This window comes from Mastomys coucha, unplaced genomic scaffold (genome assembly GCF_008632895.1).
Source record: "Mastomys coucha isolate ucsf_1 unplaced genomic scaffold, UCSF_Mcou_1 pScaffold21, whole genome shotgun sequence".
NCBI lineage: Eukaryota > Metazoa > Chordata > Mammalia > Rodentia > Muridae > Mastomys > Mastomys coucha.
In genome coordinates, this window is record NW_022196904.1 from 23,366,693 (window position 1) to 23,390,119 (window position 23,427).

Below are 23,427 nucleotides of genomic sequence, written 5' to 3' on the forward strand. Positions count from 1 at the left end.
TGGTCACCATACATACTGCACACACATGTGGCACACACACAGACAAACATCAGAGTTTGGGCCAGCCTGGTCTATAGAATGAGTTCCAAGACAGCAAGGGCTCTACAGAGAAACCCTGTCTTGTGTAAAAGATGACCCTTTGTAAAAGATAAGACCTTGGTGTTTGAAAATGACAAATTTGTATCCATGTGTGTTTATATGTTACTTTATATTCAAGGGGAGAAGTACTAGAGAGCACACATGGATGGCGGGAAGTGGCTGATGCAGTAGGTTATGTGGAGTCAGGAGAAGGAAAAGGAGAGGTTGAAGTAAAATATGGAAATGACTGAAATCAGTACAGTTGTGGAGAGCTGCCATGTGCCATGCCCTAAGATGGCACCGGCTTCCGCCTTCTGCTAGCCGAAAGCGAGTGCTCTCCGAGAATGGTATGTCCTTATTTGGCTAAGCTTGCTGATCTGGTTGCTTCCGCACATTGGTGGCCTATCTGCTTTTCCCACGTAGCCTGCAGGGGTTGGTTGGCGCAGGAGTACTTAAGCCTGTGCGGGCTTTTCCCGGGGGTCAGAAGATTGTTTTAAGGATCCTGAGTAAAACTGCTTTAAGAAGAGCTCAAAAGGTCGCGTCCTTCTTGCTGGTCGACGGGGTCGCGTCATACAATGTGTGAACACACTGGGGCAAAGGCAGGAGAGAAGGAAGCTGATATTCTACTTTGTAGGGATGCTCATGGTATGCTAAGTGAAAAGGGGATTCTGCATAATGTATGTGATCCTACCTAAACAAGAGAATGAGCAGAGGATGTAGCTCAGAGACAGAAAACTTGCAATCCCCTGGGTTCAGCCCCTAGCACTATAAAAAAACAAAAACAAACAAACAAACAAAAAAAAAACCAAAAAAACCCAAAACATTAAAAACCCTGTATGTGCAGCTGGGCAGTGGTGACACACTCCTTTAATCCAGGCACTTGGGAGGCCGAGGCAGGTGGATTTCTGAGTTCGAGTACATAGAAGAAATACAAATACATTAGATAAAATAGCATTGGCAGGATATTATGGTTTGGAACTCTGCGATTCTCCTCACCTTCAGTGTTCTTCCCAGAAAGATATGATAAATTCTTAACTCGTGGTAGCATTGAACATGATTTTTCATAGAAATAAGGTTTTTGCAATTAAAGCCAAATTAAGATCATTAGGAGAACCTAATCCAGTATGATTTGTTAGTCAAATAATTATCTATATTCATCCTTCATATCAAGGTAAGCACTGATAACCGTTAATTGTATATCTGTCCACATTTTTTGCTCATATAACATATGCATACATATCAGAATGACTGCAATGGGAAGCAGACAGAGGAAAGAGTGGAATGATGTATCCACAAAAGAGTGCTAAGGATTGCTGGCTGTTACAGAAACTACAAGTGTGGGGGTCTGTGCGCACACCAGGGCAGGCCGAGTAACGATCCGTGTGAGGCCAGAAGGAAGTCTGGGTCGACACAATGTAGAAGCAGTGTGGTTCAACTTCTAGTCTGACACCTGGCAGTTTATGTGTACAACACAGCTTAAGACATGTTCACCTTGGCACTCTTTACAGAGTATAAATGGACTCTTCTATGAAGATGGGTTTTGTTTTCTTAGAGACATTGCTCAAGATAAGGATCTAGGGAGAATGACTGAGGTCAACATAACAGTCTGTGAGAGTCAGAAGTGGCCTGGCCCTATAGACAACACATAAGTTACTTAGGCTGCTGTACAAGTGACATCTCCCATAAGGATGGGTTTTATTGACTGAGAAGCAATTCTCAAGTTTTAGGGAGGAGGAAGATCTTGGATTCGGGTGAGGCCTGGCTCTACGGATAGCAAGGACCACCAAGGTAAAACTCCAACCACTCCCAGCTTTCCAGGTGGAAAGCAGGTTAGCATCACCTCTCTTGAAGAGACGAGCCTCCATGTTTAACATTACTGGTTTCCCTCATGTTTCTCTGTGTGCAGAACAACCTTGTGCCCTCTACATAGAAAAGATAGGGAATGTATTTGCAAACTTCTTAGTTTACCTTGCCAGTGAGAGACCAAAACTTTTAAGTTCAGACTCCATTTTAGAGAACCTGACCTAAGCCTGAACTCAGGTAAACAGGCAGGTACCTAGCATTAGTTTCCAAGTTACCCCCTCACAGAACCTGAGCCTAGCTCCAGTCTCCAGGCTAAGCCCCAACAAGACCTGCATTTCCAAGTTACACCTCCAACAAGACAAGTGTCTCCAGGTTATTCACCCAACAAACCTGCATCCCAGGTTACAAGCCTGCCCCCTGCCTGAGGTCCACCAATGCAGAGAGAAGCAGAAATTAATTTTTTTTTCTGAGACAGGGTTTCTCTGTATAGCACTGGCTGTCCTTGAACTCACTCTGTAGACCAGGCTGGCCTTGAACTCAGAAATCTTCCTGCCTCTGCCTCCCAAGCGCTGGGATTGAAGGAATGGGCCATCACTGCCAGGCCAGAAATTAAATTTATGATATGTCTCCCAGCACCTGCCAATTATATTAAAGGCCATGAGAAAGTAAGAAAGGAGAAGCAATGTGGAGAGCCGTGCTTTAAAGATGTCCCGCCTTCCGCTAGCCAGACAGGAGCATTCTCGATGACAAGCAAGTCCTTAATTGGCTGTGCTTGTCAGCTGCACCTGCTTTCGTATAAGAGTGGCCTATCTGCTGTACCCATGTGGCTCCCAGGGGATGGTTGGGCAGGAGTACTTAAGCCTGCGTGGGATTTTCCCTGAGGTCAGTCAGTCAGAAAGTCTTTCAAGGATCCTGATTAAAAGCTGCTTGGAGAAGAGCTCAAAGAGTCACGTCCTTTTTGCTGGTCGAGAGAGATGTGTCAAAGCAAGTCACTGAACTGTATACTTTCTACTTCGTGTCATCGGCAAAGTGGACTCTAGCCCACATACGTAGTCACACCCGTTTGTTCTCAGAAGACGAACCGTCTAGTAAGGAATATTCCAGCCCTTCACTGCTCAATCCTGTCCTGCAGAGCTCTCTACTCCATCTCCTTTCCACTGTAAAAGCATGTGCACCGTTTCAGGGATCACTGCTCTTCAGGGATGTGTCCATCTTCTCTCAGGATGAATTTATATAAGGATGTGATGTTCAGCCACTTTCTTTCAGTGGGTAAGGACAACCACCCTCTGATAGACTCTGTCCTTGCCACCTCTGCCCAGCTAAAAAAAATGAAACTTATGATCATGGTTTGGAACCCAAATCCCAAGAAGGTGCTGGTGTAGTGCCAGGGAAGTGTTAGTGATCCCCCAAAACCAGACAGGAGCTGATTCTTGAATTTTATAATTTTATGGTGGCAGAAATGTCTACAGTCTCCATACTAATGACTAAACCATTTGTTTCAGGCACCTGGTTAGGCAAAATCTTCAGCAGTGTTTCGGATACCCTTCCCCCTTCAGACACTGACTGCTCCATCTCTTCCATTTTGCCATCCTGTTGTAGCTGTCACAATGAAACTGCAATCTCAAGTACAATAATGCAACACTGGGCGACAAGGATGTGTTCTAAGAAACCTGTTTCTAGGTGGTTTCATCGTACACCACCACTGAGCGTACTTCCATAAACCTAGATGGCTTATTGTACATTTACATGGTATTGTATAGTTTATTGTTCCTAAGCCTCAAATGTATACTGTATGATACTATACTGAAAACTATAGGCAATTTTAACACAATGGTCTCTGTTGGTAAACATGGAAAACATATAGGAAAAATACTAGGCAAGTAGATTTTTTTCAGTTCCATTCTAATTTTATGGGACCAACTTTGTACATGATGTCAGTCATTGGCCATAACATTCTTATGTGGTGCACTACTGCACAGGACTTCCATGTGAAGTATTCTCGCTGATTACTGAGTCTAAGGATGGGAAGCCCTCAGTTTGTGGCTGGCTGTTTATGCCCAGATCTGAGGGTCCACAAAGACCACCAGATGTCCAACTCAAAGAGTCTTTATTGAAGCTCCAGCTCAGACCCTCAGACCCCTGGGATGCAGCGACTCCGAGCATTTAAGGTTCAGCCTTTGTACTGTGGTTACAGCAGGGTGAGGGGCTTATCAACTTGGCAGTTACATGATTGGCTAACAATGATTTAAACTGGCTTAAGCAATCTATTTACGTCTATCTACAGCCTCTGGAATGCTAGGTATTTTCCTGCTGGTGGCCTCTGTCTGGGGGTAGTTCCTTCCTGGGTTTTCCAGTAACTAGAGTTTAACCTGAGGACAGATATATACAACGATATATAAAACGAAGGCCTGGTTACAAGATAGAGTCTGTCTTGTCAAGCTGGGGCTGTTCCACTGACAAGTAGAGTACTTTGGAGACAACAAACTGTTTGTTTGTTGTCTGAGCCAAGACACAGGGCTGCTGTCTGAAGTTAGAGCAGCCTCTGGGACAGAGGTTGTTAACCCATGGGCCTGTATTAACTCAGGATAAGATTGAAGTGTTGGACATTATTATTTTTGAAGAGGACACACGGTCTCAGCTCACAGGAGACATGAAGTTAATTCTCCTTTAGCTTAGGTGGGAAAGGGATCCATTTAGACCACAGGATATGAAATACCTTGTAAGATGCTTTGAAATTTTTTCCCTGTATTCTCTGGAGTTTAGAGGGCATAAAGACTGGTACCTATTCTATTTCTTGGACCCATTATGGGACAAAGAGACCTCAACGAAGAGTGTTTGGCAAAAATGCCAAGCTACATGCCAGGAACTGTAAGTAACTGCTACTTCAAGGAGACACGCTCTTCAGTGCACTAAAAGGTTTCCAATTAGAGCTTCTCTAAGAAACTCGTGAAAGCATCCCACAGACAGGGGGATTGCTGAATGGCTTTAAAGACAGACCAACAAAAATTTCAAGAAAATCTTCTGGATATCTTCGTCACAATCACTGTTCTAATTGAACAGTATTCTGACTGATGAACAGTCTCTAGAGACACTGCCTGTTGGGTGTTCAGTTGGAGTCCTTTCCCAGGCTTTCTCTCCCCCACAAGTCCAGGAAATTCCATTTCCTCCTCTCCCTCCAACCCCACCTATTCCAGCAGAAAACCACACACACACACACACACACACACACACACACACACACACACACACACACAGCCTAGTCCCACATTCCTGACATTCCTGACAGGTGTCCTCAACCTGCTCACTTGCCTGAAGGCACAGGCTCTTCTAACCCCCACTCCAGCCCTCTCATCCCCCCACCAATCTATAAGAAGCTCCCACATCATAGGCTGCCTGTGACTTCTTCCAGCTTTGTTCCCTGAGACTGGTGAGTTCACCTAGGAGCCCATTCCCAAATAAGCTTGCCTTCTTTTAACTCAATTGAACTGGCTTGTACTTCAGTCTAAGAGATCTATTTATTGGGTAGGAGAGAGAGAAGTTTATAGTGAAATCATATTGAACATCTTCCTTCCAAACTATACACTATGGTTTCTAAAATACGAAGCCAGCTCCAGATCAAAGAGGTCTTGATTATATTGAACTGGAATTTGTAATTAGTAAAAGAAAATTGATCATATGAGTGAAAACCATCAAATGACATCAGTGTATACAGATTGTTGTTCATTTTCAGAGACAGGGTCTTGCAGTGTACCAATGGCTGGCTTGGAGCTTACTCTGTTGACCAGGCTGGCTTGAGACTCACAGAGATCCACCTGCTCTGCCTCCTGATTAAAGGTCTCCCAGCTACCGGTTAAACTTAAGCCGATTATTCTAGCTTGTCAGGCATGCAACATGGCTACCTCTGTACCTCTCTCTGACTTCATAGTAGGTACAGCTATTGTTTTCGACCATGGAGACAATATAGGTATCTATATTCAAATGACAAGTCGGCATTAAGCAAGTATTTCCAGAAGGCATTGAGATGTTGGGGTCACAGGGTGTGCCTATAACGAGGAAAGGGCTGCAAAAGTCTGAAACAGATCAAAAGCAAACTTTATTCCCCAAGGGAAAATACTTCTAACTGGTTAGGGTCACGGGTCAGAGTTGACAGCTAAAACCTTTGAAAGGGTGTGAGCAGTCTCCTTTTGAAGCTTAAACAAAGGAGCGGAAAGTTGAAGGGATAATAAAGGAGGAATTTGTAAATTGAAGGTTAGTTCTGGAGCCCAGGGTGTGTCGGGTTGCAGGATGTTAGTACAGGCTCAAGGCTATTCTGAGGCATGGTCTTATCTCAACCTTTACGGAGCTCACCCAGGCCTGGTGGATTTACTGCACCTTAAAGACCTGCAATAAGGTGGGGCTGCAGTCCAATACCTGGGATTACTCTGGGCTCTACACAAAGGAAACCTTGGCTATTATTAGTAGTTTGTAGTGCATTCTTTCCCTCTTTTGGGTAACTCACCTGGCTATGGGTAAAACTCAGAGTAGAAAAAAATAATTGTGACTCTCCATGTCTTTCCAGGTCAGGCCAGAGATCATTACCAGCCTTATCCCCAGTATTCGTCCTTCGAAGGGAATGGAGATTAGGGGAGAACGGGCATCCTGACCAATCTGAATGTCTAGATCTCACCTCAGAGTGTTCCCAGGAACAGAGTTCTGAAATCCCAACCACACGGGTGACGGGAGCCCCATGGTAACACGCAAGACGCCACATACATGTAGGCAGTCTTACGCTTAAGCCACAACTCCACAATGACCAGACATGTCATGTCCTCACAGAAAAGCTATAAGAATGTGTTACAAACAACCCACAAAAGCCATTCAAGGGGACTGTGTCCAACAGTCCCAAGGTCTCCCCAGTCCTCGCGTGGAGCTCTTTAACTTTTATTGATGTATCCCTACAGGTCCGAACCTGTAGCCCTGAATAGCAACAAGACTGCACTCTCTAGGATTTCTACCTCCCTCCTAATAGTCCCGCTAGGGAAACACTAGCGTTCCAGCGAGAGGCTGGATAAGCCACTAGCCTTTCTGGGAAATGTAGTTCACAAAAGGACAGCCCCTAGCGCCCCCCAGCGCCTCCTCTGGTTGTTCCCGAAAAGACGGTCGCCGCGGCTGCTCACGTCCAGCGCGGCTTCGCCGCCGGCGTCCCCGCCTCGCGGCGCTGAGGGGCTCAGCCACCCAGGCGCCTTCGGCCATGACTTCTGTCCCCAGCACAGGAAACGCCAGCCGGGCTCTGACCGGAAGTTGGGTCGGGCCGCGGGTCCTTCTGGGAGCACCTGTGCTCCGGGACATAACGGGCGCGCGCCGCTGCCCGCGCCTGTGGACCTGGCCGGGGATCGCGTGCTTGGAGTGTCTCGGAGGTTGCGTTTTGGGGGGTTTGGCTGGTGGCGCTGCCGGGACCCCTCGCGGGACAGGCACGAGTGGTCCGGTTTGCGCCGGCCGTGGGCTTCGGACTGGGCGCGGGCTCTCGGGGGGCTCGGAGTACCCGGAGTGCCAGCTTTGCGGGGTGCTCTCGGCCAGAAGTTTGCGGTACTCGTGACGGTTCGGAGCTGCAACCAAAAAAAAAACTGGTGAGAGTTTGTGTGCAGCTCTGGAGGCTTTGAGGGGGTGTGGCTGTGCGGTGCGGGTGTCGCGTCCTGGCCATGTTTGGTGGTCCGTGATTGAGTAAGGGTGTGGTGAGTGCGGGGGGTGGCGTAGCGTGTGCAATTGCACCGCGGAATTCTTAGGTTTGTAGCGTTTGGCGTAACTCGTAACTACTGGGGGGGAGGAATCTGTACTTTCTAATGATTTTCCCCTCCTCATTGCCGCCCTTTCAACACTTTCTTCTCTAACTTTTCAGTTTTTCTTTTTATAACTTTCTAAGTTGCTTGGCTTAATTTTTTTATCTTTCTTTTCTTTTCTCTCCTTCTTTCCTTCTCTCCTTCCTTTCCCTCTTTCCTTCTTTCCTTCCTCCCTTTCTCTTTCTTTCGTCTTCGCAGTGTTGAGGTTACACCTAACGCTTCAATCACGCTAGGTAAAAACTCTACCAATGAACCACATGTCTGAAAAATATAAAGCCCTAAGCTCCATAGCAATCCAACTGGGATTCATTCTCCAGTTCACGTTGTTAGCAGATTCGTTGCATTTAGCTGATCCAGGCTGCATTTGGTTGAATGGGTTGGTTGAATTCAGATCTGCTCTCTATTTTTTTCTGGGACTCACGTTATAGAGAACTGATTCCAAAAGATTTTCTTTTCACGGTGGACTACAGGAGCACAAGGGAGATCATGTAAAGACTTTTAAAAACTTCTGCTTCCAAAGGTGTCCATATTTAGTCAAAGAAATGTTGTGTGGGTAGGCTTGTAATCTATTACATTTGAAGACAAGGCATTGTTACCAAAATAACTGTTTGCCACATTAAGAAATCCCCAGAAATACATTTATACTGGGGGTTGCTATTTAGTGCAAGTGTTCTTCTTTGATGGTAGGTAGTATATTCTCCGTGTGTCCTGCTCTCTAGCTCTCTTGTTCTCTCTTCTCTCTCTCTTCCCTCCCTCCCTCTTTCTCTCTCTCTCTCTCAAATTGCATTTGTCACAAATTTTATATTCCAAACCCTTTGTCTTTATGTTTCAGGTTTCTCATGAGCAGCATATAAGCTGAGTTTTTTTAAAAATTCATTTGTTTGGCCTGACTGTTAATAGGTAAGTTTAATTCTGCTGTATTATTATGTTACTGAAAAAAAAATGCTTATATTGTTTGTATTTACCTTGTCCTGGTATCCCCCCTCACTGGCTTGATTTTTGTTCCTGTCTGGGTGTACTTAACAAAATCCCAAACTTAAACAAGACATTTACATGCCTGTATACCAAACTAGGTCGCCACCTCTTTCTGTCTCTCTTGTGTAATATATTACATTACTTTCTAGTGCTTTAAAGTTCTTAAGCTTTACCTTAAGTATGTGTAGTAACACATACTTGTAATCCTAGCATGCAGGAGGCTAGCGCAGTTCACATTTAAGGCTGCTTGAGGCTAATCCAAGGTAAAATGAAAGAAAAAAAAATGGGAGATTGGGGTGGGAGGGCAATCCCAGATGAGCAGATGTATTTCATCTAGTCTACATGAATATGCATGATTTTAAAATGGTGATAAATACGCAATATACAATTCATTCTATTAGTACTTAGTCACATGGTTCAGTGATAGCACGTTTAGATGTCATCCTCTCATCACTACCCACAGCACTGTTTTCATAGAAATCAGAACAGTGATCCCCTGTCCTCCTTACTCCCAGCTCCAGCAACTACAAGTCTGCTTTCTGCGTCTGAATTTGAGAATTCTAAGTATTTAATGTAAGAGGACCTGTCCTTTTGTAACTCTGGGGTTAGGAGTGTCAGAATTCACTTCAAACCCTGAACAGTATGTTGTGTAAGATTAAATATTTTTAGTCTCCTCCTGACCTGTGTGAACACAGGCTACTGCTTGGTTGTTGCAGCCGGCACTGCTCTATAAACAAAAGGACAAAGACTCCCAAGGCCTTGCTTTTGCCGGTCTGTGTGCTATACCCAGGGAGAGAGCTGCCTGATTTTATTGGCTACTCTCAGGTCTTTGACTGCCCTATAAGGGCTGTGTATCTGATTCACTGAACTCCTAACTATCATTGGCAAAATTAGACAGAATTCCCCTTTTCATGAAGACAGTGAATGGATACTGTAATAGATATTATGCCGTTTCTTAGAATTTGAGAATTGTGGAATAAAAAGTAAACATGTAGAGTGGGTACGTGGCACATGTATAATCCTGGAGGCAGCCAGAATAACAAGTTAAAGGCCAACCTGGATTAGAGAAAGAGAGCTTCATTTTAAAGACAGAAGTAAGTAACTATGTGAATGTATCTCAAGCATAACACCAAGATTTATTAAAACAATCTTTTCTGTTTTGTCATACAGAGCAAATATTCATTCACTTTTTTATCTCTTTTTTCTCTTTACCAATAAAGCCCCATAGATAGTAAACTACTGTATTTTAGTAGCCATTTCATTTATTTATATCTAGTATCATGTGACATGGTTATAATTCTTATTTCAAATTTAGCCATGGAATTCTAAATTACAATGCTCTTTTACCTCAATTACCAAGACAATTCACATAGAAAATGGTAATATTGTATCTGGTGGGTTTGTTTTTTTCTGTCCCAGACACTGCCCCCCTCCTGGTTCCCGTCCCTCCCTCCCAGGCCCTACCTCTCTACCGAATAGCTGGCTTTTTAATGCACCTCCCTTTACTGCAACCAGGGACTTCTGTGTCTGAGTATTTCCCAAAAGCCTTATTGTCATAAGTGCTTGTGAGGTGCTCCTGTGTCACACTATGCAGGTGGAGGTCAGAGGACAAGGTTAGAGTCAGTTCTCTGCTCTTCTAATGTGGAAGGTTCCAGGCGTAGAACTCAGGTCATCAAGCTGAAACAATAAGTTTTATTATGCAGCGATGCATCTTGCCATCCCATGAGGGGTCAATGATTGATTCAGCCATATCTGACTGCATTGAGGATACACTAATGATTCCAAAGGTGTTTGAGCACCATTTTGTTTCTAGACTCATGTGTCTCTGTTGAGTACTTCATGTACCCTGACTTGGTTTGTACAACTAGTAGCTCTGCTGCAGAGAGTGTTACAAACAAGGAAGTAAGTATTGGGTACTGTGTTAATTATCTCTTGGTATGTATCATGTTGTCAAAAATGTGATGTTTTAAACAGCGGTAATCTACCAGAAGATAGTGACTGCTGGGGGCTGTCTCTGAGGCTGGTTATGACAAAGAACCCGTGAGAACACATGAGGCCAGTTTTATTTCTGGTTGAAACCCACAGGTCCTGCCTCCCAACACTAAAACGGTTTGTGTTGTGAGCATAGAGATGGCTGAGAACAGATGTCTGTCATGGAAGGAGACCTTCTGACCTGAGACTCACAGCCCATGCTGCAGGGAAAGGGTAGACTCTGGACCTGCAGACTGTCTGGACCAGCGCTTCCCAGAGCCGACAAGCACTAAATGACTGTCTCAACCTTGAAATACCAGCAACAGCTGTGGGGCATGGAGCGCTTGTCCCAGATGGCGGGCAGAAGAGGTGAGGTGGTGCAGGAAAGAGCAGCGTGGGCTTGTGGGAGAGTTGTATTCAGGGAAAGTGCCACAGCTTGGAAGTCTGGTGCTCCTGTCATGGAAGTTTACGTGGACATATACTAATTATACATGATAGGCGTTTCATTTGTTAATTTGACTGATTTTTTTTTTTTTAAGATTTATTTATTGTTATATGTTACTACATTGTAGCTGTCTTCAGACACACCAGAGGAGGGCGTCAAATCCCATTACAGATGGTTGTCAGCCACCATGTGGTTGCTGGAATTTTTTGTTTATTTGTTTGTTAGTTGTTTTGGTTTTTCGAGACAGGGTTTCTCTGTATAGCTCTGGCTGTCCTGGAACTCACTCTGTAGACCAGGCTGGCCTCGAACTCAGAAATCCGCCTGCCTCTGACTCCCAAGTGCTGGGATTAAAGGCATGAGCCACCACTGCCTGGCTTACAGCACCACTTTTAAATACACTGAAGTATATCCTCTAGGAAAAGGATGGAGTCAGCAGGTGAAACTAAATAAATAAATAAAATAAAAGTGGTGCTGTAAGCCGGAAATAATGTCTCTTGTTTCATCGCTCCTTACCCCTGCTCCTGCCTCCCAGCCACGGAGAACATTTTTATCTGGGTGCTCATCCCCACATTTTTTTCCTTTTTAAAGATTTATTTATTTATTATTATACATAAATACACTGTATCTATCTTTAGATGCACCAGAAGAGGGCGTAAGATCTCATTACAGGAGGTTGTGAGCCACCATGTGTTTGCTGAGATTTGAACTTAGGACCTTAGGAAAAGCAGTCAGCGCTCTTACCGGCTGAGCCATCTCTCCAGTCCTCATCCCCACTTTTTAAAATAACACCTATATATTGCTAATTTTTGATTTACTAAGTTTTTACATTTTCTCTAATCCACATCAGGACTTTTCTCTCTTAAAGAAATACTGTATTGCTATGTCACCAGTAGATTATTAACCTTCCGGAAATCTCATTAGACAGCATGTGGTAAGTTTAGTTCTCCACAGACATTTCAGAGTCTCTGGAGATTGGTGTGGTACTTAACCGCTGAGGATCAAGTTTCTAGGGGATCTTAGACCATCTGGTCAGAAAGACCTCCACATTCCTTTGTCTCAAACTCTGAGTGGACCTGTCCTTCTCTTTCCTCAGCTTGGTGTTCAGAGGACTCCACAGCTCACCAGGAGGGAGAGGACATGAGCAGGCCTTCGGTACGTTCTGAACATCATTTCTGCCCTGCATTGTTTGCAGTGCAGCTGTTGTGGGCTGCTCTATATCACTAAGCTGGGGAAAGTGACATACATTGAAGAAAATGCAGATAAATGTGAGAGCAGGGGAGGGCAGCACAGCTGGGAGGAACGGGTGTGTGCAGAGCTTCTCTGTCGGCTCAAAGTCCAGTGTGAAGTCGAGAGTCAAAGCAAACAGACATGAAGTCCATGCCATAGCTGCTACTTTCTGAGGAAAAAACTGTTTAAGGAAAGCAAAAGCTTTTCATTGACATTGAAACCAAAAAATAAATTCTAAAATAATTCAATGATTTTTGTTATTTTAAGCTCAATTTTTTGCAAATCAATCTTGACCAAAGAAAAATAATATAGAAGAGTAAGTGGAATATCCATGTTTCTTTGGAATAATCTTCCTGGGTTGTTTGTTTGTTTGTTTGTTTGTTTTTGTTTTTTTTCCCCAGTTTAACCTTTTGATGGGAAGTTGAACTAAATTATATGAATATTCTGTGGCACCTTTGCAGTTCTGATATTTATGGCCTTCCAACTATTTTATTTATTTATTTATTTATTCATTTTTGGTCTTAGATGTTGCAGTCTAGTTTCATTTGTTTTTTTCGTTTTCTTTTTTTGTTTTTTCGAGACAGGGTTTCTCTGTGTAGCCCTGGCTGTCCTGGAACTCACTCTGTAGTCCATGCTGGCCCCGAACTCAGAAATCCACCTGCCTCTGCCTCCCAAGTGCTGGGAAGAAAGGCGTGCGCCACCACCGCCCGGTGGTAGCCTTGGTTTGACTGAGGCTTGCTATGTAGACCAGGCTGGCCTTGAACTTACAGAGCTCTTCCACCTGCCTGTTTTTCTTGAGAGCAAGGATTAAAAGCATGTGTCACCATACCTTGTCAGTATTCTTTTTGTGAATAATTTTTATTACACTTATTTATTTGGGGAGATGGTAGTATGCATGCCGCTGTGTTGTATGGAGGTCAGAGGACAGCTTGTTAGAGGCGGTCCTCTCCTTCCACCCAGTAGGTCCCAGGGATCGAACTCAGGTCATCATGGTTGGTGGTGACGGGTGCCTTTCCCACTGAGCTGCCATCTCCTTGGCCCACTGCAGGATTCTTGTCTAAATGTCTGTCTGTCTCCTCTTGATTCTTTCTGTTCTCTGTTTCCTTTGTTTCGAGCACTTTTTTCTTGGCTGCAGAGCAGAGCAGACACACACTCTTTTTCTAGATAACCTAGAACGGTGGGTTCTCAACCGCCCTAATGCTGTGACCCTTTCATACAGTTTCTTGTGTAGTCACCCCCACTACAAAATTATTATTGTTGTTATTTCATAACTAATTTTGCTACTGTTATGAATCATAATGTAAAAATCTGTGTTTTCTGATGGTCTGGGATCTGGCCCACAGGTTGTGAGCCACTGATCTAAAGGCTTATGAGGCTTTTTCTGTTGCTGACAGTGTTTTCTGGCCCTAACAGACTTAAAGTTCAGATTTTTGCTTGGTGACTATAAAGTGCATGACCGTGTTTGGAGAAGTGTCTTAATTTCTTTGTGCCTTAATTTTATCATCTAAAATAGGGATTATAATGGATTGCATTCAAAAATAATGTCAGGCCTGAAGGGCCCCTAGTGAATGCTCCACAGTTGACTGGCATCACTTATCTGTTAGCTCTGTAGTCTCTCCTTCCTGAGCTGCTCTCTGATTGGGCTGATTCTGTTCAATACTTGAGGGTAGCGTAGAAGCTGGAGGGGAAGACTGCCTGCTTTGTATCATAAATGTGCCTCTTCAGTAAAACCCCTCTCCTGCTGGGAGAGGGCAACTAGGGTACTGTTTTAATGTTTGTATATATACACACATTACACACAAATAGCAAGAAATTTAGTAAGTCTCAAAAATCAGTAATTAACAAGATAAAAAATCGAATAAGGAACTCGAAGAAGAATTAGAGGAAATACAGATGGCCAACAAATACTTAAAATTATGTTATAATTTTATGTTATAAAAAGACAATTTAGTAGATAGAGTTTTTAGCTATATTTCTAATTAATGAGCAATGACCAGTTTTAAACTCGTTATAGAACTGGGATGTTGAGGGCTGAAGAGATGGCTCAGAGGTTAAGAGCATTGGCTGCTCTTCCAGAGGTCCTGAGTTCAATTCCCAGCAACCACATGGTGGCTCACAACCATCTGTGATGAGGTCTGGTGCCTCCTTCTGGTGTGTAAGCACACATACCAGCAGAACTTTGTGTACATAATAAATAAATCATTAAAAAAAAGAAAAAGAATTGGGATGTTAATCTTGTCCATGGCAGCTCTTAACTGTGTGTGAATAGACTACATACAAGCTAGCAGAACCCTCTGCAGTGCTATGTGGTGTAGTGTTGTGACAATTATTCTGCTATAAACTGTGTGTGTCTTAACACTTGCAGTCATTATAGAAGTCTGTGACATAGGTGTTATTTTAATTTTTATAAATAAAGTAGAAAATAGAGGATAAAAGGCTTGATAATCAAGTACTAGTATGTAGTAAACTTAGGATTCAAACCAACACTCTAGTGTCCACATCCTGATGGTGTACCCATGAGGAAAGAAATAATCAGTTTTGCCAATTGCCTCTCTCCATTGTTTGTTTGTCCTTTTTATTTTATTTTTGTCTCAGGGCAGGGTCTTACTGCGTAGATTAGGCTGGCCTCAAACTCACACTGATCCACCTACCTTTGCCTCCCAGGCGCTGAGATCAGTGGCATCCACTGCCGTGCCTGGCCACTTGTCCATCTTGTTCGTCCTGTTACCGCTTTAAGTTAGAAAATCTTAAGAATGCCTAGACCTTCAAGTGTTAAGCATTGTTTGCAGCCAGGCATGGTGGCCTTTAATCCCAGCACCTCAGAGGCAGAGGCAGGATGATCTCTGTGAGTTTGAACAGGCCAGTCTGGTCTACAGAATGAGTTCCAGGACAGCCAGGGCTGTGAGAGAAACCCCGTCTCAGAAAAGAAAAAAGAAGAAATTGTTCACACATGTACATACACACTTTTTAGCCACAATAAACTAAAAGCCAATACTTTTTTATTGGTAAAAACTAATACATTCCCACTGAAGTCAGAGGCATAGCCAGATTGCTCATGCTACTGCTTGTTTGCTCTCAGTTCTGTATACCTAGGTGCCTAAATAAGAAAGACAAAAAGGGAAGGCTGCAGAAACAGGACACTAAGCTGACACAGCAGGCCTTGTTTGGTGGGCATGTCCTTCATCCCAGCCATTAGGAAGCAGAGCAGTTGGATCTGGTGTATGATGTGGAAGAAAAAAATTTATATAATATCTTTGAGACCCAAAACAATACAAATACTTTTAAAAACATAATCTGCAGGGGGTTTTTGCCAATTAAGACTATAAATATTACTCTTAGAATTACATATGTACTCAAACCAAGTCTAGAATATTTTTTAGAACTGAAAACATTCTGAATGGCTAGAAATGGTGAATAATGTGTAGATTTTGTTTTGTTTTGGTTTGGTTTGGTTTTTTGTTTCGTTTTTTTCGAGACAGGGTTTCTCTGTGTAGCCCTGGCTGTCCTGGGACTTATTCTGTAGACCAGGCTGGCCTCAAACTAAGAAATCCGCCTGCCTCTGCCTCCCAAGTGCTGGGATTAAAGGCGTGCGCCACCACCGCCCAGCTTAATGTGTGGATTTTTAAAAGACTTTGGTTTAATACTTATGAGACCTTAATGAACGAACTTGTATAAAATGTTGTCAGCCAGCGTAATACCACAGAACTGGCTCTTGATTACCTTTATGTTTTCAATATAAGCCTTGTTATCTTTCAAGACTTGATCTATTATTCAAATGGAGAGGATGGTGCTGTGGAAACACCGAGGACTCTGGGTATTACCAGGGTCTGTGGTTTTCTTAAAAGGAAGGAAGAAGAAAACTTAGTGACTTTAATTAACTATGAGTCTGTTAAATGACTTTAACTATTTTATTCCAGTGCCTACATTCTGATGGTGTAACCAAGAGTAAAGAAATGCAGATCTTTGCCTAAGGCCTGTCTCTATTGTTTGTCTTTTTTATTTTTGCTTTAATGAGTCTGGTGTATTAGTTAGAATCTTTGTTACTTGCTATGAATACGAATATATATAGAGGGGGGGAGAGGGAGTGTGAAGTAAGTTTAGTAGTCAGTTCCTCACAGTAACATAGGAAATTAGCTTTTGCAGGCCTGAGAATCCGGTCATCATGCATGCTAGGAAGGACTGTGCACTGAGCTGCATCCCAGCTCAGGAGATTGTTTCAAAGAATCCTAAACATAGAGAATGTAACTTTATAACTTAAAAAAGAACTTTGAACTATAAGTTACATGTCATAAAGTTTCCTCAGGTGTTTACTATTTTTTTCAGTTGTATTCCTAGCCAGAGCCATATTGTTAGAACACTGTCATTCCCTAAAAAGAAACCCCGTCTTCATTAACTCTCACGTCCAGTTTCCTCCCAGGGCTCCAATGCTGGCAAGCATAAGTCTTTCTGAGTAGAGCTGTGTGCCTGTTACAACTTCTCCTTTAAACAGAATCATATAACATATAACTCAAGGTTCACTTGTGTTGCAGCTTGTATCAGTATTTCATTTTGTTTCGAGTGTGTAAACATAGCTTGCATGTGTGTGCATGTATCTATAGAGGCCAGAGGGGACACCAGATGTCTTCCTCAGTTGCTCTTCACCATTTTTCTTTATTTTCTATCTCCCTTTCTTTCCTTCCTTCCTTCCTTCCTTTTTTTCTTTTACTTCTTTTTCCTTTTTTTCTTTTTTTCTTTTTGGAGATGGGGTCTCATTATATACCTGTTGCTGGTCTGAAACCCTGTACAAGCCTGGCTAGCTTTAACTCACAGGACACCCCTGCCTCTCTCAGGTACTGGGATTAAAGGAGTGCGTCTCCACGCTCAGCATCCCACCTTGATTTTGAGACAGGCTCCCCCACTTTTCCTGGAAGTCTAAATCTACACTGCCTAGTCCGCACGCCCAGGGCTTCCTTCATCTCTGTCTCCCTATTTCTGGGATTAGTGGTTTGGGCTGTTTCTGGATTTTTTCATGGGTGCTGGGGATCCAAGTACAGCTCCCTATGCTTGCCAACTGAGCCATCTTTAGAGTCCCTAGTACTTTTTTTTTGTTTGTTTGTTTTTTGTTTGTTTTTGTTTTTGTTTTACTCCTAAGTAATAGGCACTAGAAGACAGATTAGTAGATAAAGCAGGTCATGAAAAGCTAGACAGGAGTGGTGGTCACCTGTAATTCCAACACTCAGGCATGAGAGACCAGGTATCCCAGGAATAAACTGGCTAGCTAGACTAGATGAAATCAGTGAGCTCTGCATTCAGGAAGAAGACACCAGACATTACCTTTGGCCTCTGTGCACACACACATATGTATAAGCCCATATAAATAGGAACACTCACACTCATCCCTAATAAAAGTTTCTATATACCACATGTAATCTTTGACTAATAGACATTAGAATCATTTCCATCTTTGTTTTAGAGATAAGCTCTCACTCTGTGGCCTAGAATGGCCTGAGTTCACTTGTACTCTCCTGCTCGGCCCATAAATGCTGGATTGTAGGCACATGCCACCAATTTTGACTGCTTTCACATTTTGACAATTATGCATAATCCTGCTTAAACATTTAAGTACAATTTTTTTAAAAATTACTTACTTTTATTTCATGTGCATTGGTGTCTTGCCTGCATGTATGTCTGTATGAGGGTATGAGTTACAGACAGTTTTGAGCTGCCAGGTGGGTGTTGGGAATTGAACCTGGGACCTCTGGAAGAGCAGTCAGTGCTCTTAGCTGCTGAGCCATCTCTCCAGCCCCTCCAGTACAAGTCTTTACATGACATATTTTCAGTTTTCTCATGTGTGTGTGTCTAGGTGTGGAATTCATGAGTCATATGTTTAATTTAAACTTCTAAGGAATCATTTCTTTATTAAAATTACTTGGACCATTTTCCTGTCTCCTGCAGTACATGAGGGATATAGTTTCTCTGTGTCCTCATCAACACCTGTTATTTGTCCTTTTGACTGTAGTCGTCCTGCTATATAAAGTCTGTTCCATTGTGATTTTGATTTGCATATATTTAATGTCTGGCAATATTCAGCACTACATATAGCTTATTGGTCATTTGCGTATCTCTTCAAAGAAATACTTATTCAGAGCCATTGCTCACTTAGATTGGTTTATCTTTTTTGAGGTAGGAGGGTTTGAATCAGGTTCTCTATATTATAGCCTTGACTGTCCTGGAACTTGCTGTTTAAACCAGACTGACTTTGAAAGCAGAGACCCACCTGCCTCAGCCTCATAAGTGCTAGGATTAAAGGCATGAGCCTCTATGCTTGACCTTGGTTTTTCTTTCACTTACATTTATATTCTGGGCGTGGTGATACCCACCTTTTTAATCCCAGTATTCAGGAGGCAGAGGCCCACATATCACTGTGAGTTCAACCCCAGCTTGATCTGTTACCTAATGGAACCCAGTCTCAAAACAAACAACAAAACATTTTCATTTGTTCATTGGTGTTTGAAGAAGGCACGGGCCAGGACTTAGATGTGGAAGTCAGAAGGCAGCTGGCTGGAGTCAGTTCTTTCCTTCCACCTGTGGGTCCTGAGGATGTAACTTGGTTGCAAGTGCCAGTATCCACTGAGTTGTCTTGTTGGCCTAGTTTGTCTTCTTTAAATTTGTTGTTCTTTAGTTTACTGTGGGGGTAGAGGGGAGTGGGTAGATTGATGTGGGCATGCCACAGGGCCCACGAGAGGCTAGGACAACTTTAGGAGTTGGTTGGGCTTTCACATGCTGAGACAGGGTCTCTCTTTCTTCTGCTAATGTGGTGTGTGCTCCAGGGTGGCAGCCCCACAACTTCCCATAGCCTCTTCTGTGTCTGCCTCCTGCCTCACAGAAGGTGTGCTTGGCCGCAGGTGTGTACCACCACATTTGCCTCCTGCCTCACAGAAGGCGTGTTGGGCTGCAGGTATGTACCACCACATTTGCCTCCCGCCTCACAGAAGGCGTGTTGGGCCGCAGGTGTGTACCATCACATCGCCTTTTTACATGGGTTCCAGAGATCAGACTCAGGCTATCAGGCCAGCTCAGCCATCTCCCTACTCCTAAATCTGTTTATCCTTTTATTAAATTTGCAAGAGTTTTTTTCATGTCATGTCCAAGAAAACATTGCCTAGTCCAACCTCTTGTTTTCTCTAGGCTGTAATGGATCAAGAATTGCCTTGGGCCACCTATTAAACACACAAACACCAATGAAACTTCATAAATTAAAAAAGTATGTAGGGCTGCTGAAAAGGCTGAGCAGTAGAAATGCTTGCTGTGGTTCTTGAGCTGGGGATGAGCTCAGTTGGAATAGTCAGCTAGCTCACACAAGGCGGGCAGAATGGGTTCTATCCCTGATACCCACAAAGGAGAAGTAAAGAACCGACTCTCTCAAGGTGTCCTCTGACCGCAACACCCATGCCAAGGTACACATGCATAACCTCTCTCACACAAAATGAGAAAACGGGCATCTATAAGTAATAAAACTTCAGTGATGGGGTATACTCTTTACTATCAGTGTAAAAGAGGGCAACTAACATAAAACTACTGGGATATTTGCTATGTTTGAGAAACTAATGTGACAATGTCTGGTTTGATGGACATAGCTGCAAGTCTCAAAGTCAATATCAAATATTTTGGTTCTGATTTTACTCTTTTTTTTTTTTTTTTTTTTTTTTTTTTGGTAGTCTCTCATTACAGATGGTTGTGAGCTACCATGTTGTTGCTGGGATTTGAGCTCATGACCTCTGAGCCATCTCACCAGCCCCTGATTTTACTCTTAATGTGTGCCATTCTTGAAAGTAGTGTCTCGGGGCTGGAGAAAGCAGTTAAGAGCAAACTTGTTACTCTTGGAGGAGTTTAGGTTTAAACCCCTAGCACCAACGTGGTAGCTCACAACCACTATTAACCCCAGACCAACAGGCATGCACGTGCTACATATAAGTGCATGCAAGCAAAATACTCATAAAGTCAAATACATCTTAAATAAAATTATAAAAGGCCAAGCCATCTCTTTAGTGACATTATCATTTTCATCCGTGCCTCCAGTAACTAACCATGGCAAGCAGAAGCACATTAGTGGGGTCAGCCGTCACTCACTGCTGCAGCATATGCTTGATCAGCGCGCTGCTCTCCAGCCTCCTTCTGATCTGATTTCAGAAGTATCCCCTGTTTGGAGGCTATGCAGCATTCTCCCAATGTTACTTAATAAGCTCACCGTTAGTCTAAATGTGCTGATGTAATAATTAGCTTCTACAGTGGATTCTGAGAAATAACTTCAACACGGTTTATTTATGAATGCACACATGCCACAGTTCACCTGCAGGAGTCAGAGGACAACATTTGGGATCTCTCTTTCCCCTGTGGGTTATAGGGATCAAACTCTGTCACTAAATTTGTGTAGCGAAAGCTTTTACCTACAGAGCCATCTTCCCAGCCCAGGGTTGTAATGTTTAAGGAAGCGTTGAGAAGTTGGACTGTTTTCCATGCTGCTGTTTCCATCCTAGGACACAGTTCTTGAGGCCCATGGAACTTGTCAGCGTGGTCTGTGTATAATGCCTTCTTACCTTACAGTCTGTGGCTGCACACAGTCCCTACAAATTATCAACAAAAGGAGTCACCTATTACTTGTTGGACAGTCTTGCTTCACCTATAGTGTTTTGTTGGGGGGGGGGTTGTATTTCCAAGATGACGGAATCATGCTGGGATACAGAGAGAGGGGGAGAGGAGAGAGAAACACAATATTTACTTTCATTATGCAAGGCATTTGACAGGAAAATACCTTCCACCTCAGCCATGTAGCCTGTTTCAGGCCAGCCTGGAGTACCTGAGACTCTGTCTAAACAAAACAAAGTGACTCACTGTCTGTCCTGTTGCGTGTTCTCTTTAAATTCTAAGTTTATTAATTGTATCTAATTCTTGATTTAGTCTTGATAAGTATTTAACTCATTAAAAGCATTAAGGTGTTAACATTTTATAAATTAAGATATATAACTCAGATATAAATAAACATACACGTATCCTTTAAAGTATAAGATTACTTACTTTTAAATTAACAGTTCTTTTTTTGTTGTTTTTTGTTTTCTTTTTAAAAGATTTATTTTATGACTTTAGCTGTCTTCAGACAGACCAGAAGAGGGCAGAAGAGGGCATCAGATCCCATTACAGATGGTTGTGAGCCACCATGTGGTTGCTGGGAATTGAACTCAGGTCCTCTGGAAGAGCAGTCAGTGCTCTTAACCACTGAACCATCTCTCCAGCCTACATTATCAGTTCATAACTACCAAGTATCTACACTAAATTTTTTTTTTTTAATTATATGTAAGTACACTGTAGTTATCTTCAGACGCACCAGAAGAGGGCATCAGAATCTTGTTCCGGATGGTTGTGAGCCACTATGTGGTGGCTGGGGTTTGAACTCAGGACCTTTTGGAAGAGCAGTCAGTGCTCTTAACCACTGAGCCATCTCTCTAGCTCCAATTTTTTTTCTTGAAATTATTATTATTATTATTATTAGTTTTGTTTTCAAGACAGGGTTTCTCTGTGTAGCCCTGGCTGTCCTGGAACTCACTCTGTAGTCCAGGCTGGCCTCGAACTCAGAAATCCACCTGCCTCTGCCTCCCAAGCGCTGGGATTAAAGGTGTGCGCCACCACTGCCCAGCCCTTATTTATTATTTTTATGTCTATAAGTATTTTGCCTGAATGTGTGTCTGTACATCACCATGTGGTGCTAGGAATAGAACCTGGGTCCTTTAAAGATCAGTCAGTGCTCTTAACTGCTGAGTCATCTCTCCAGCCCCAGCTGAAGGGTTTTGGTTGGTTGCTTTTTAGTGATCCCCTTAGTCCCTCCTCATCTAGTTTTTTTTCTTTTTTGAGACCAGGTTTCCCTATATTGTCCAGACTGGTCTTCATCGTGGCCTCACATGTAGTTAGCTTTTGACTGTTTGGTCTCTTTTTTCCCCTATGAATTTTTGCCACATATTTTTCATTAAACCTCAGTAGTAGGAACGGTTTTGGGTTTCAAAGTTCTGTGTGTTTAATTGTCTGTCTTAAATTGGGTTATTTATGGCAGTTGGAGACCCTTCCCACGGATTTGGAAAGAAAGTATAGATTGATGGGTCAAAACCTATGGCTCTGCAGCCACATTGCTTGTGCTAGAACGCTACATTGCTTTATCTTACCTTAATACTTATCTTAAATACACAGAGATGGCAGTGAACCCAGTGCAGTGCTGATGGGCAGCGTAGTCATTTCTCTTGTCATAGTAACTTTGTTTTTGAGGCAGTTTTATTGTGTAGCTTTAGTTTGCTTGGAACTCACAAAGAGAGTTCTACCTGCCTGTTTCCTGACAGCTGGGATTAAAGGCGTGAAGAGTCACACCCCGTGCCATATTAGTTTTTGAAAATTTTCTACTAAGGCTATGAGTAGGTATTACCATTGTCGATTTTTTCTTTTTTTTTGTTTGTTTTTTGTTTTTTGTTTTTCCATTTTTCAAGACAGGGTTTCTCTGTATAGCCCTGGCTGTCCTGGAACTCGCTCTGTAGACCAGGCTGGCCTCGAACTCAGAAATCCGCCTGCCTTTTCCTCCCAAGTGCTGGGATTAAAGGCGTGCTCCACCACCGCCCAGCTGTTTTTTGTTTTTTGAGACAGGGTTTCTCTGTGTAGTCCTGGCTGTCCTGGAACTCATTCTGTAGACCAGGCTGGCCTCGAACTCAGAGATACGCCTGTCTCTGCTTCCCAAGTGCTGGGATTAAAGGCGTGCTCCACCACTGCCCGGCACCATTGTTGATTTAAAAGGCAAGAGTATCTAAAAGTAATTCAGCCCCTTTACAAGGCTGTCACAGATCTTGTGTGTTATGGCCTGAGATTTTTTAAACAATTTAAAAGCAAGTACTAGTCATCAAATCACATACTTTTCCAGAAATACTTCATTCTGTTGTTTATTTCTATTATGCTATTACCATAGTATTCTAATATGTTGGTTATAAATTAAAACCTGAGTCTTTCTTTGGTGTTTAACTTGGTCCTCTTTAGTCTAGTTACCAGCAATATTTTATGTTCTTGATAATCATTCGCACTTGCCCATGGATGTATCTTCCAGTT

The 23,427-nt window shown here is 42.9% G+C and overlaps 1 protein-coding gene across 1 annotated transcript in view; it reads left to right on the forward strand.

The window, feature by feature from the left end:
- Nucleotides 1–23,427, forward strand: part of LOC116100330 — a 108,470-nt gene that overhangs the window by 72,423 nt on the left and 12,620 nt on the right. Inside the window, exons 8-10 of the mRNA XM_031384145.1 lie at nucleotides 6,910–7,458; nucleotides 10,937–11,012; nucleotides 12,182–12,240. Of these exons, the coding sequence (XP_031240005.1) occupies nucleotides 6,910–7,458; nucleotides 10,937–11,012; nucleotides 12,182–12,240 (684 nt within the window). The remainder of the gene's footprint in view (nucleotides 1–6,909; nucleotides 7,459–10,936; nucleotides 11,013–12,181; nucleotides 12,241–23,427) is intronic.